We start from the raw sequence: 14,841 nt of genomic DNA on the forward strand, positions 1-14,841 counted from the left end.
ATGATAAGCTCACAGCAATTTAATAATTAGTTTTGAGACCAACAATTCTTTTTCCTCCTGGTCTCTTTTATTCAATTGATGTTAAATATGCAGAAACTTAGCATTCTCATTCAATCCTATATCTTGTGTGATGGGCGTTTTTATAATTTAGAGAGTGATCCAGGGTGTTGTGAGTTAAAAGTTTATATATTTTAGAAAACGTAGTGATTTTTCTTTATATTTAAAAAGTTACTGTTCATCCCCTATAACTTTCTAAAATATTTTGAAAGTGGTTGTGAGTGAAGGAAAGAGAAAAGGTCATGATAAAGGTATAAAAAATATTATTTAATTAAAATGAAGAGAGAAAATGTAACGAGTTTAGTGTAATTTTTGATTTAGAGATAAAGGATAGAATGAGAATGCTATGAGGCATGATTCAGAGATTTAACTTAGATATGTATATCAGGAGTGTTACATCAAAATGGGTGCAAAAAACACTTCATAGAGGTCTCATATTATAGACACAACAAAACACCCGAACTTAGGGTTGTAAACGAAACGAACCAAACCTAACCGGACAATACATTGTTCATATTCGTCCGTTAAGCTTTTTTCGTACAAACGTACGATTCATAAACACTTTACCGAACGAAATTTCTTGTTCGTGTTCGTTTGTTAAGGAACGGAGATTTAATTCGTTGATAACGAATGGGTTAGTGGAGGTGCAGTGGCGGCGTCACATAATGATGGTGGGTAACTTGGACATATTTCAAGTTAACAATTTTTTTTTATATAAACACTCTCTTTCTTGGTTAATGAGATAATTGATCTGATGTAATCATATTTCATCATACCACCAAGATACCGGAAAACTACTTAAAATGAATATTGAATAAAAAGCAACAAGTTTTTGTATTATATAAAAAATAAAATAGAGCAAAGAAAGCAACATGAAAAACAATACAAAACACAATGAGCCTTCATTGGGTTTCCTATAAAGCTAAAAGCAGACCAAGATTCTTTACTTTTAGTACACATTGAAACACACAAGTGGCAAAAATTATTGTTTGGTTTTATTCACTTTGTCCATACGTCTCTTAAAGAGATGGATTAACCACAACCATTTACCAAACCTGTTAGACACATCATCCTAGATACGGCTTATTTGTTAACAAGTTCAACTTGTCCAGTTCATCTCATATGAGGAATTGGCTGCCTAGTCACGGCCCTAACACCGCTGTCATCACTCAAGCAGGAAGTGCACCCACAATACATGTTCACGTATTACCTCTTAAAACTTAATTTGTTCATATTGGACAATAGAGAAGTTGGTTAATTAGAGCGTTGCCTTATTACTCAAGATGTGTTTTAGGGTCACAGGCAAATCAGTTCTCATTATAACCCCATAGTTAAGTCTTTATATCGTAAGAGTAACATGATTCATGACCCGTAGAAAGTCTTGTGTAGCACAAAACGAATAGCGTCACAGTCAGTCAGTGGTGTTACAAAACACCTACTAAAACTTAACTTTTCTTTCAAATTCTGAGCATTCACATGTAATGTTGTAAACATTTCTAGTAACTTTAACTTGTTCTTCATAAATTTGAACCTTCATGCATGAATTTGAATTGAAAATGATAGAATTACAAATTAATCTTACTATGTTAGTTTTTGTTCAACAAGCTAAAATATTAAAAATTATTTGTATATATTGAAATATAATGTCTTTAAATGAATTTATTATTCACCTGAAGAAAGTACACAGTCACCACGTTTACTTTTGTCACCCAATGAATCCTTTCTTTTTTATAGAATTGTTAGATGCCAAATCACCCTTTTCTTTGAAGTTGAGTTCACTCCCCGAGAATCAAATCTTTAGTCCCATGAAACAGTAAAAAGGGAGACAAAGCAAATTCCCAAAAATCCATCCAAAAGATGAATGAATTACGAGAATCCGCAACTCGTTTCGAATATTTATTCATTACAATTACATAAGTATACTATATTTAGTTTATATAAGTGTTTTTCAAAATACTAATCTATTTATTTTCTTATACATGTGTTATTTTACACAATCAAACTCATATTAATCGATTTTTTTAACATTTCCAAGTTGTTACATAAACCTCGATCGATATAAAACGGGTACTTTTTGGTTTTTATATTCACCCTTGTTAACCGCGTACAAACACATACAAACAAAGAAAAACAAATTAAGGTCATGAATAAAATAGATCCAAAAATGGAGCATCAAAACTCCCTATTTGAGCACCTCTTTCTTGCTTGTAGTTCCCAACAACCCAATGCCTCATATCTCAAGTTTTCTCATATTCCATACCCTCTTTCACCAAGAAGAAACCTTTGATTCTTCCTCCATTATACATATAAACACACATTCAAGCTATCAAAGATGCCTCTCTATATCTACATATTTGCTTATCTTCCTTGAAACCCATAAACAAAAACCAAAAAACCACCTCATATACACACTATTTTTCCTCCCCGCCTTCTGGTCCCAAAAATAGAGACATTTCCGGGACGATATGGGTCCTCGAGTTGTTCAACATTCGTTGTTTATTGCATTCTGTCTTCTTCTCAATCCAGGTAACGTTTATTTGTTCTTTTTATACTTTTAGTTGTACTATTTGTATGTGCAACCCTTTTAACATTTTATAGATATAAGAAGTTGATTAAGTTTCATCCCCTGTTTAAAATGTTTTTCGGTGTTTTGCATTCTTAACCTTTATCAACCACATGACCTATCGATGTCATTATATATAGTCTTTCGAGGGTACTTTTTGTCATTTTAACCAGTGAATGAACACTCGTTTATTTGTTCTTTGATACTTCTACCGTTTGTAACGCTCTATAGATACAAGAAGTTGATAAAGTTTCGTTTCCCATTTAACATGTTTTCTTCGACGTTTCAATAAAACTTTAAAAGTTTAAACAAAGTTACATTTTTGACCTTTATCGATAGTAACATCTAGCTATCGGTGCTACTATAACTATCTAAGGATATGTCTGTCACTTTAACTTGTGAATAAACATTTGCTCAACTACATATTATATCCTAAAGCAAAGAATATTAATGATTTTGTTGATTCTTTTTTCAGAATCAAGCTTTGCTAATAAACCTTCTATACAAGCAACCTTACCTAAAAAAATGCTTCACCTTCAACAAGACCAAATATTCACAACCCAACTGGATGACATTCCCATTGTTCAACCCACAACTCCAACCGGAACGCCGAGCACGTTCCCACCAACGACCACCACCCCCATCGGAGGAGACCCCACAACCCTACCACCACCATCCGGGTTCCAACCAAACAACCCGACTCCAATGACTCCATTCCCAACGGGCCCGTCAGGCCCAACGGGCCAAACAGGCCCAAATCCAACCGGGCCTTCTGGCCCATCGTCGGGTGGATCATGGTGTGTTGCAAGCTCATCGGCTTCCGAAACTTCTCTACAAGTGGCTCTTGATTACGGGTGTGGATATGGAGGAGCCGATTGCTCGGCTATTCAACCGGGTGCGAGCTGTTACAACCCGAACACGGTTCGGGACCATGCTTCATATGCTTTTAATGCATATTATCAGAAGAACCCTGCTCCAACTAGTTGCTCATTTGGAGGAGTTGCACAACTTACCAACACAGATCCAAGTAAGTACTGTTTGTTAACCATGGTACATTGTATCAGTAGGTACTTAGGTAACCTTTGATTCTAATGATTGCATCAAACTTGCTTTAGGTTCAGGAGGCTGTCAGTATCCAGCCGGCAAGTCGTCCGGCGGCGGCATGACTCCACCATCACCGCCCACGCCATCAGCACCAACCACCCCCACGTAAGCAAAGTTATTATCGTATCAAATCATATCTTTTAATTATGCTAGAGATAATTCACCGGTTTGAGTTTAATATAAAATGCTCGGATCAGTTTTGGATCGTTAAACGGGTTGTGTTTACGTCAACCAGAAAGATTAACTTGTTTAGCTTATTTATTATTTATTTCACATTTTTTAAAACGTGTTTTATGTCTTAAATTAAGTTGGTTGAATATTTTCCAAAAATCAAAACTCAAAAGAGAAATCAACAAATATTTTATTAATTGGGAAAATTTAATTATTTTATATACACTTATATATTTTTCTATAAACTTGCACTTTTAGAGTATTAGTATGCGATAATAAAAAAAATGGGTTAAACATGTTATTTTCGTATTAACCCATGAACATTCATATCATGTACAGGTTCTTATGCCTGATATATTTTTTGGTATTGTGTCAAATTTCAGGGTTCATATTGGGTTAGACCTAATCATGGCCCATTTAGCACCGCTAATTCTAATCATGGATTTATGTTTGTAATTGCAGAATGAGTACACCAATCAACCCGTATCCTACCTCACCCAGTGCACCATTTGGCGGTGGTGGTTCAACCGACCAACCGGGCTACACGTCATTGAGCCCAAGCGGAGAGCCAAGCTCAGCGGGAGCCGTGGCGTGCAACTTACTGCTCCCGTTGGTGTTAGTTGGTCTGCTTATGATTATGAACAGAGAAAAGTGAAGGTCAACGGTCACCTAATTGAGATGGGAATTCACTTGGTCAACGGCTTTGACTTTACAAGGAATTCGCGAATTGAAGTGGAACATGTTCTTAGACTAAGATCATTGTCATAATTCATATCTATATATATGGCTTTTAGATGTAGTAGGATGTATACATAGAATTTATAAAAGAAAGTAATTTGTCAGGTTACTTCTTGCAATTATTTATTAGCAGAGTAAAATTCATAGACAAACTCGTGTTTTATAGTTTGTTAGATGTAGAAAGAATAATAGCTAAATAGCATTTAATAGCTAAGTTTCGCAAAGCAAAACTAATTCTGGTTAGGCTTACGCATGAAGTTTTGTAGGCATTCCAATATGACTTTCACATATTGTAGTTTCGTAGAGAAGCTTTGCGAAACTTCGAAATTTCTTTAGTCTACCAAATCTTAAACTGCATAATCTTACATCAATTGCAAACCTTATGGTTATGGATCGATTAATTGATAATATCAACCACAAATCCCATACCCTGTAAACGAGCCTCAAAGCATTCACATCCTTTCTTCTATCTCCATATCTAAAATTACACTAAAAATCAATACATTTCTTTTTCATTTTCAATTAAATAATAGTTTTTATACTTAATCATTTTCTTTTCTCTTCTCCTCTCACAACCAATTTCAAAAAGTATTAAAAAAAATTATAGGATGCGAGCAATAGTTTTTATAGAAAAATCAGTGTAATTTCTCTTTTCTCATCTCACAATACCCTTAACCACTCTTACATAATAAAAACACCCTTCATAAAATATAACGGTTATGATGTGAATGTTCTAAGCCACCCAATTTATTTTTACATCCTCCTTCTGGCCAAGAGTATCATACACCTTCTCGATATCCACTTTAAATATCATACCTTGTTTCTTCGCTTTCTTAATAAGCCAAACCACAAGTTCATTAAGAATAAGGGGGCCATCAAGAGTACTTCAACTAGCCAAACGATTCACCGACACTTTCAAACTTTTTTGTAAATTTTATAAAACTATACATCAATTTAAATCTAAAGTAAAAAAAAACCGTTCCTCCCTCCCAACACTACCTTTCCCCCGAACCGATCATCACTTCACCATCGTATAATCCCCCCTCCCCTTAAAACAACACCATTAATCTCTAATAATTCATTCTCATATAAAACCCGTTCAGTTTAAGGATATAACTAGTAAACTCACCTACTCGCTCTAGTCTTCCATCATCACCCAGTGTCATGGAAACTAAATGACGAAAACATGAATCAAACATATGTTACATGAAACACTCCACCACCAGCTAATAGTTTTAAACCGACACCAAATAAAGTTACAATTACTTTTTTTTGTTAATTATATAAAACAATATATTAATAAGACAGAATTACAGAAATTGTCCTTTATTTTCACCCAAATTTCACTCGTTGTCCATAGTCTTAAAAATTGATCTTTTTTGTCATTTACGTTTCAAAATCAAACAGTGTTTGTCCTTTTCGCATAACCCAGTTAAAAATCCTCGTTAAGTCAGGTCATGTGCCTTGCACATGAGGGGCAAATTAGTTATTTTGCCTATTAAATTAAAAAATGTTTTAATAAATAAAGAAAAACAATAAAAAACAATTAATATATATTTATATTCTTTATCTCTCTCCCCCCTTCTTCTTCCTCCATAGCCACCACCAAGTTTTCCGGCGACCACCGCCGCCGCCTGCTGCCGTCTTCTCCGGCCACTATGGAATTGAAGTAGATCTGTGTGTGGAATTTTAACCTTTAACAAGTAGATCTGCAGGTGTGCCCATGGCGATGCCTATAATGTTTTTTTTAAGAATATATTTTAGTCAAACATGCTTATTTTGATATTAATTTTCTCTACTAAAACTCAATAAACCGAAGCCAGGGGTTTTAGATCTTCAAGCAAAGTTTGTTATTATCCAAATATATAGTTCACTTGTTAAAGGTTAAAATTCCACACACACCTTCAGATCTACTTCAATTCCAGAGTGATCGGAGAAGATGGCGGGGGCCGGCGGTGGTGGTCGCTGGAAAGCTTGGTGGTGGCTATAGAGGAAGAAGAAGGGGGAGAGAGATAAAGAATATAAATATATATTAATTGTTTTTCTTTATTTATTAAAACATTTTTTTTAATTTAATAGGTAAAATGACTAATTTGCCCTTATGTGCAAGACACATGACCTGACTTAACGAGGATTTTTAACTTGGGTTAGGTAAAAAGAACAAACGCTGTTGGATTTTGAAACATAAAAAACAAAAAAGATCAATTTTAAAAACCAGTAACAACGAGTAAAATTTGGATGAGAGGGAAACGATAATTTATGTAACTCTGTCTATTAATAATTTAAACAAAAGAAATATAAAGAAAAAAGTAGCATTCGTCCCTCCCGATATTCCGATCACCGCCGTACAGTATCAAATCAAAACCTCAATAAAAATAAAACAACACCATTGATTCGATTCTTCATCCTCACACAAACCAACAATGAGGCGACTTTTCGGTAGAGGAACTTCCACTGACTCTTCAAAATCACCCTCCACGTCATCTCCATCACCGCCTCTATTCTCTCCATCAACCGCCGTGGCTTCCGGCCCCGCCAGACCTATTCGTCTGGTCTATTGCGACGACAGCGGTAAGTTCCAGATGGATCCCGAAGCCGTTTCCATTCTCCAGCTTCTTAAGGAACCTATCGGCGTTGTTTCCGTCTGCGGCCGTGCTCGCCAAGGCAAGAGTTATATTCTCAATCAGGTACTCGTTTTTCTTTTTACGCCAAAATTAGGGTTTTGTCGTTGGAAGGACTTGAATTCATTTGATTTTGGATTCTAGGGTTTTATTTGAGAAATTAGGGTTTTGTAGTTTACTGCTGTTAGGAGGACTTGAATTCATTGATTATATAGTTTTAATTGTGTAATTTTGGATTCTAGGGTTTTAAGTGAAAACATTGCTTATGAAATTGGTTGCTTATAGTGTAATAATTTTGGTTCTCTTTTCTGGAAGAATTTAGGGTTTTGTAGTTTACTTAATTCATTGATTATGTAGTGCTTCTTGTATCGTTTTGGATTCTAGGGTTTTAAGTGAAATCATTGCTTATGAACTTGGTTAATTGGATAGTATAGTTTTTGGAAAATTAGGGTTTTGCAGTTTACTGTTGTTAGAAGTAATTAAATTCATTGATTGTGTAGTGTTTATTGTATAATTTTGGATTTTAGGGTTTTAAGTGAGGACATTGCTTATGAAATTGGTATCTTGGGTATTTTAATTTTGGTTCTGTTTTCTGAAGAAAATTAGGATTTTGTGGTTTACTATTGTTAGAAGTACTTAAATTCATTGATTGTGTAGTGTTTATTGTGTAATATTGGATTCTAGGGTCTTAAGTGAGATCATTGCTTATGAAATTGGTTAATTGAATAGTATAATTTTGGTTCTGTTTTTAGGGGAAAGTTAGGGTTTTGTAGTTTAGTAGTTTACTGTTGTCAGAAGTACTTGAATTTATTGATTATATAGTGTTAATTGTATAATTTGTTTCTAGGGCTTTAAGTGAAACGCTGCTTATTAAGTTGTTTACTTGGATAGAAATTGGGTTAGACTTGTGTCATACCATGGAGAGAATGGGGATGTATAGTGCTAATTACCTCCAATATTTAAAGTTTGAATCAAATTTTATTTAACGTTTTGCTGAAATTTATATATTTTGAGCATAAATAAAAACTTTGTAGTGATTACATCGAAACAGAAGGCAAGCGGGCAGCAAGCTGCGCCACTACCCCTTTTTGAATCAAATTTAAACATGTGTGATAAATTGCGTATAAAACTGGATTTGTGGCAATAAGCATGGAGACTTACAACATTTTTGTTTAACGTTATTTTCTAAAAGATGACATTGAAAATAGGACATCTCAAAATTAAAATTTTTGCAACTTGAAGTCATTAGCAAATGCTCAAAGTTATAAGACTTATTTTTTTCCCTAGAAAATTGACACGCTGAACCTCAAAATCAAATGTTTAGTTTTAATACAGTGGTCTGACTTTGAACTTCACAGTTGAAGTACGCGTAACATTTTGATCTTTTTAAAACATGCTACAAGTAACGAAGTATGAGGTTTGAATAGTTATATTAATATGCGTGAATGTATCAACCTTGTTGTAATGCATTCGTTAGGTGGTTATTATCATTAAGATCTTGTTTAATATTTGTTATTGGTGGGATATACTAAGTACGATGATGACGATGATGATGATCTTGTTTAATATTTGTTCTTAGTTTGTTTTTACAGTTTTCTATTTTCTTGATTTAAAGTCTGGATTGAAAGTTTGTGGCTTTTATTGTAATTTTATCTTATTTTTTTGTAGCTTCTCGGAAGGAGCAGTGGATTCCAGGTGGCATCAACTCACCGTCCATGCACAAAAGGGCTTTGGCTATGGAGCACTCCTTTAAGGAGAACCGCTCTTGATGGAACTGAATACAATCTTTTACTGATAGACACTGAAGGAATTGATGCTTATGATCAAACGGTTAACTCGACTTCTTTATTATCTAGTTTTATAAATTGTTTGCTGATCTTCTATAACTTCTTTTCTGATTGTGCATTTTACAGGGAACTTATAGCACACAGATTTTCTCTCTAGCTGTACTTTTATCTAGCATGTTCATATACAACCAGGTCAGAATATTATTCATCTTCTTTATTCATTCTATGTATAGCTGTTAGTGCTACTTAATCTATCGGATCATATTTTTTGTGTATCAGATGGGTGGCATAGATGAGGCTGCACTGGATCGTCTCTCGCTTGTAACTGAGATGACTAAGCATATTCGAGTCAGAGCTTCTGGCGGGAAGACCACTGCTTCTGAGCTTGGACAGTTTTCTCCTATCTTTGTTTGGCTTCTAAGGGTACATTCATGCTGTTATAATTTTTTTTTGATTTGTCCGTAGGCCTGTACACTAACTGAACAAACACAAATGGAGCTTGCTCGGTTTGGTTTGTTAACTCTAACGAAACAAATGAACGGACGTTAACCCTTAAGGAAACAAATTTTATTGTTAGTTTTTTTGTTTGTTAAGAAAGTGTACGTGTTCATATATGCTTGTTTGCTAATATTTTAAATGAACGCTGAGTGTTAATGGACGAACACAAACGAACATGAACCCATTTATTTTTTTAAAGAACAAGCATGAACAAGAAAATTCATCATGCTTGTTCATTTGTTTGGTTAAAGTTAAACAAATGAATGCAAACAAGCCCTTTTTGTGTTCGTTCGGTTTGTTTACAGTCCTACCTCTAGTAAACTAATGTGTGAATGTTAAACGGCTCATTGAGTTGTTGAATGTTGATTTTGTTAATCATGTTATGTAACCAGGTACTGCTATTATTGTATTTTATTGCTTTATTTAACTACCATGTTTCAATTTGCAGGATTTTTATCTGGATTTGGTGGAGGATAACAGGAGAATAACTCCACGTGACTATTTAGAACTTGCTTTGAGGCTAGTACAAGGTGAAGCAAGAGATATCTCTGCCAAAAATGAGGTTATTTCTTCACTTATTTTAGATTATAAACGTGTTTATATATATATTTATATTTATATTTAGATTCTTAAGCAATTGATGATGTAGATTCGAGAATCCATTAGAGCTCTCTTTCCAGACAGAGAATGCTTCACTCTCGTGAGACCTTTAAGCAATGAAAAAGAGCTACAACGGCTTGACCAAATATCGGTTAGTACTCTCTTTTATGTTCATAAAAAATATTCGTTAGTTTTTCAAAAAAAAAAAGAAAACTGATCATTAGAATCTTACTGTGGCATAGATGGATAAATTGAGGCCAGAGTTTAAGGCGGGACTGGATGCATTAACAAGGTTTGTTTTTGAGAGGACTAGACCTAAACAGGTGGGGGCCACAGTGATGACTGGACCTATCTTTGCTGGCATCACTCAGTCCTTTTTGGATGCCCTCAATAATGGTGCCGTTCCAACTATTACTTCTTCTTGGCAGGTTAAATTTTTGGGCATTTGTTCATTTTCATAACAGTCGCATCGGCTTGATTATTGCTGTTGATTTTGATAATACTCATTTTTTTCTTTTTTCTTTTTTAGAGTGTTGAAGAAACAGAGTGTCAAAGGGCATTAGAGTATGCTACTGAAGTTTACAAGTCTTCTTTTGACAGTACGAAGCCTCCTGAAGAAGTATGTTTTTTATTGAATTTTACATTATTATTTGTATCTTAGTTTTACTCAATGACCATATTGTATAATAGTTCATATATCACATGTTTGCAGGCTGCAATACGAGAAGCTCATGAAGAAGCTGTTCAGAAGGCTGTGGCTGCTTTTAATTCAGTTGCCGTTGGGGCTGGTTCTGTTAGGCAAAAATGTGAAAAACGGCTTCATACTTTTTTGAAAAAAGAATTTGAGGTAGCTTTTTTGAAAAATTTATGGTACTATCTTTGCAGTCATAGGTTGTGTTGATACTAATTATTGAACTATTGATGCAGGATTATAAAAGAGAGGCCTTTATGAAGGCTTACATGCAATGCTCAAATGCCATACAGAAAATGGAGAAAGAACTAAGAACAGCTTGTCAAGCTCCTGATGCAAAGTTTGATGATATTCTTAAGGTAATTGTCTTTAAATGCTTTTTAGGAGTGCTGAGAATCAGTTTGAGTATCCATGTGTTCTTTTAATGCGTGTAGACGTGTCATGTGTCGTATTTGCATGTGTATAGTTTTTAATTTATTTTTATTTTTTTATATAAATAATCATTTTATTCTAATTTTCATTTACTATTACTAAATAATATATTATTTATTCAAGTTTAAAGGTAGTTGATCACATTTACTGTTCTAACATTTTCATATGACAAACATACATGTAGAATTCATAGCATGTTAATGTTCGGGTCGTTTTTTCTTAATGGAATTTTGAAAGTATAATTATTTTCAAATTTTGTTTACATATTTCAGTAACCCTAAATGTACTAATCGGTTTTGTCATGTAGGTTCTTGATCGGCTATTAAGCAGCTATGAAACAACTCCATATGGTCCCGAGAAGTGGCAGAAGCTAGCTTCTTTCTTACGACAAAGGTTTGGCTTTTTAACATCATAACTATTCTTTTTTGTTTTCGCTAGATTTGACTCTTCTTTTGTTCTCTTTGATTTTTTAGCCTTGAAGGTCCAGTTCTCGACTTTGTTAAGAAGCAGATAGATAATATTTCTTCAGAGAAAAGTGCCCTACGTTTAAAATGTCGGTCTATTGAAGATAAAATGAGCTTACTCTCCAAACAACTAGAAGCTAGTGAAAAATACAAATCCGATTACTTAAAACGCTACGAAGAGGCTATTAATGACAAAAACAAGCTAGCAGAGAATTACATGACCCGAATATCCGATCTCAAAAACAGTTTCAGCTCATTAGATCAAAGATGCTCGAGTCTATCAAAAGCTCTAGAGGCTTCTAAACATGAGTCTATAGAATGGAGAAGAAAGTATGAGTTGGCATTATCCAAACAGAAAGCTGAGGAAGAACACGTGTCATCAGAAGTAGCTAACCTTAAAGCTAGAAGCAGTGCAGCAGAGGCAAGATTAGCTGCTGCAAAGGAACAAACTTTATCTGCTCAAGAGGAAGCAACTGAGTGGAAACGAAAGTATGATATTGCGGTTAGAGAAGCAAAGATTGCACTTGAAAAAGCAGCTGCTGTTCAAGACCGTGCAAGTAAACAAACACAATATCGCGAGGATGCTCTACGCGCTGAGATTGCTGGCACGATTACCGAGAAGGTGACTTGTTTTTAATGATTAGTTGGTGTGTTTTAGAACTTTGAAAAGATAGTATCAATTGGTTTGGGAACTGCAGGAAGCTGAAATTAAAGATAAGGCGTTAAAGATTGAACAAGCTGAGCAGCGTGTAACAACTCTGAGCTTGGAGTTGAAGGTGAGTGTGTTCTGAAAATTTCAAGTATGTGTAGATTTGTAAATGAATCGAACAAACACGATCATGGCATGTTTTTGTCCTTTCGGTTAACTTTAACCGAACAAATGATCAAACACGAACAATTAAATGAGTTGAGTTTTTTGTTTGGGCTGTTTATTAAGAAAATGAGTGTGTTCGTGTTCGTTTATGCTCATTCGATAATAGAATAAACGAACGGTTCACTAATGTAAACAAATAAAAATGAACGAACATGACTTAGCATAGATGAACGAACGTAACGGAGTGAGCACTACTTAAAAAGTAAGTATGACATCAATATGTTAAGCAAAAAATTCAATAAAATTAGACCAGATTGTAGCAGGCCCAACTTTTTTCTAATGCATATGTAAATAAATGAACTTTTGAACATAAACGAACAAAAGTAAACAAGTTTAAATGAGCGAACATTCACGAACATACATGAATGAACGAGACATGTAAATGTTCGTTTATCTAGCTAAATGAACAAAAAAATTTTGGTCATGTTCGTTCGTTTATTTAGCTAAACGAACAAAAAATTGTTGGTCATGTTTGTTCGTTTTATAAATAAACAGCCATAAACAAACTTCCGGCTGATCGGTTCAAAAACGATTCACTCGGGTTGTTTACAGGCCTAAGTATGTGGCTTGTTTATAATATTTTAATGCTATGTATCTTGATTCTCAGGCTGCTGAGTCCAAGATAAAGAGTTATGATATAGAAATATCCGCTTTAAAAAGTAATATCAAGGAGTTAGGTGAACGGTTAGAAAATGCAAATGCAACCGCCCAATCATATGAAAAAGAATCAAGAATTTTGGAGCAGGAGCGCCATCATCTAGAACAGAAATACCGATCCGAGTTTGACCGATTTGAGGAAGTCAAAGAAAGATGTAGAACTGCTGAAAAAGAAACCAAACGAGCGACCGAGTTAGCTGACAGTGCTCGGGCAGAAGCCGCAGCTGCTCAAAAGGAGAAAAACGAAATCCAGCGGGCAGCTGACGAAAGGAAGACTGTAATCGAAAGGCTCGAGAGACGCATTGAGAGCCTAGAAAGACAAAAACATGATTTAACTAACGAATTAGAACGGTTCCAATCTGCTGAGTTGGATGCGGTATCCAAAGTTTCAATATTGGAAGCAAGAGTTGAAGAAAGAGAGAAAGAGATAGAAACATTATTAAAATCAAACAACGAGCAACGTGCTACAACCGTACATGTCCTCGAAGGCCTTTTGGAAACTGAACGTGCGGCTCGGGCAGAAGCCACTAAACGGGCAGAAGATCTTTCGGTTCAATTACAAGCCACACAAGGGAAGCTTGATTTGCTCCAACAACAAATGACAACTGTCCGCCTTAGTGAGTCTGCATTAGACGGCAAACTAAGAACCGCTTCACATGGAAAACGGTTTAGGGTTGAAGATAATGAAATGGGAACCGATTCAGTTCAAGAAATTGGTAGAGCGGTTAGAGGCAATAAGAGGTCTAGGAGTATGACTAGTCAACCTGACGGTGGTTCGGTTTATAGAGGCGATGATGAGGATAATAATAATAATAACAGTAACTATAGTCAACCGACCAGTAATGAAGATTACACTAAATTCACCATTCTGAAACTCAAACAAGAACTCACAAAACACAATTTTGGTGAAGAGTTGCTGCAGTTGAAGAATCCCAACAAGAAAGATCTCTTGGCTCTTTATGAAAGATGTGTTCTCCAGAAATCTTGAAACGGTTAGTTTGTTTAATATTAATCATCATTACACATCCAGATTGCTCATTAATGAGTTGATTTAGAATATGTTTCGTCTAAAGCTAGTCAGTTGGTCAAACCACTTGGAGTCTGTAAAGAAACTTATTCTTAAGGGTCAACTGATTTCTATTTTAGACAATCCTTTTTTGTTGTCACCCATAAACTCCGAACTTTAAAAAGTTGCAATTCAAGGTGGTCTGTGGTTTTCAAAATGTTGACTTTTCTTTGACGTGATGATGACTTGATGTTGGTTAGCAGTAATTTTGATTTTTTTTAAACTTGGGTTTTTATGGTTGGAAAACAAAGTTGGGCTTATATATTAAAAAAGGCCAGGCCAAGATATTTTTATATTTTTTTAGTGTTAAGGGGTATATTTGTCATTTCACACCCTCTTCTTAGCAGCAGTAGTTAACGTTTATTCATTTTAGAGACTAAATGTGTTACATTTATGCAAACTGTCTTAACTTGCAATTTCTCAAAGTTAAGACCAAATTGTAATATGGGCTTACCACAGGGGCTATTTGTGTAACTACTTTTTATTTTCTTAATGTAAAATTTTAATTGTATTTACTA

At 34.8% G+C, this 14,841-nt stretch overlaps 2 protein-coding genes across 2 annotated transcripts; both read left to right on the plus strand.

Annotated features, from left to right (window-relative positions):
* Positions 1–3,092: 3,092 nt before the first annotated feature.
* Positions 3,093–4,729, plus strand: LOC143562214 (uncharacterized). The gene is made up of 3 exons (XM_077050091.1): positions 3,093–3,647; positions 3,736–3,829; positions 4,358–4,729. Exons 1-3 carry the CDS (start codon positions 3,146–3,148, stop codon positions 4,548–4,550), a joined length of 789 nt encoding a protein of 262 aa, XP_076906206.1. The 5' UTR covers positions 3,093–3,145; the 3' UTR covers positions 4,551–4,729.
* Positions 4,730–7,056: 2,327 nt separating this feature from the next.
* On the plus strand, positions 7,057–14,277 carry LOC143562213 (uncharacterized). The gene is made up of 14 exons (XM_077050090.1): positions 7,057–7,320; positions 8,923–9,084; positions 9,168–9,233; positions 9,321–9,464; positions 9,988–10,101; positions 10,189–10,290; positions 10,382–10,567; positions 10,669–10,758; positions 10,852–10,986; positions 11,067–11,189; positions 11,570–11,655; positions 11,736–12,348; positions 12,425–12,502; positions 13,208–14,277. The coding sequence occupies exons 1-14, from the start codon at positions 7,057–7,059 to the stop codon at positions 14,243–14,245; spliced, it is 3,201 nt and encodes a 1,066-aa protein (XP_076906205.1). The 3' UTR covers positions 14,246–14,277.
* Positions 14,278–14,841: the final 564 nt, after the last annotated feature.

The sequence above is a fragment of the Bidens hawaiensis genome, unplaced genomic scaffold, assembly GCF_021521415.1.
Source record: "Bidens hawaiensis isolate Kalapana, Puna unplaced genomic scaffold, B.hawaiensis_p1.1 tig00020919_1, whole genome shotgun sequence".
NCBI classification, from domain to species: domain Eukaryota; kingdom Viridiplantae; phylum Streptophyta; class Magnoliopsida; order Asterales; family Asteraceae; genus Bidens; species Bidens hawaiensis.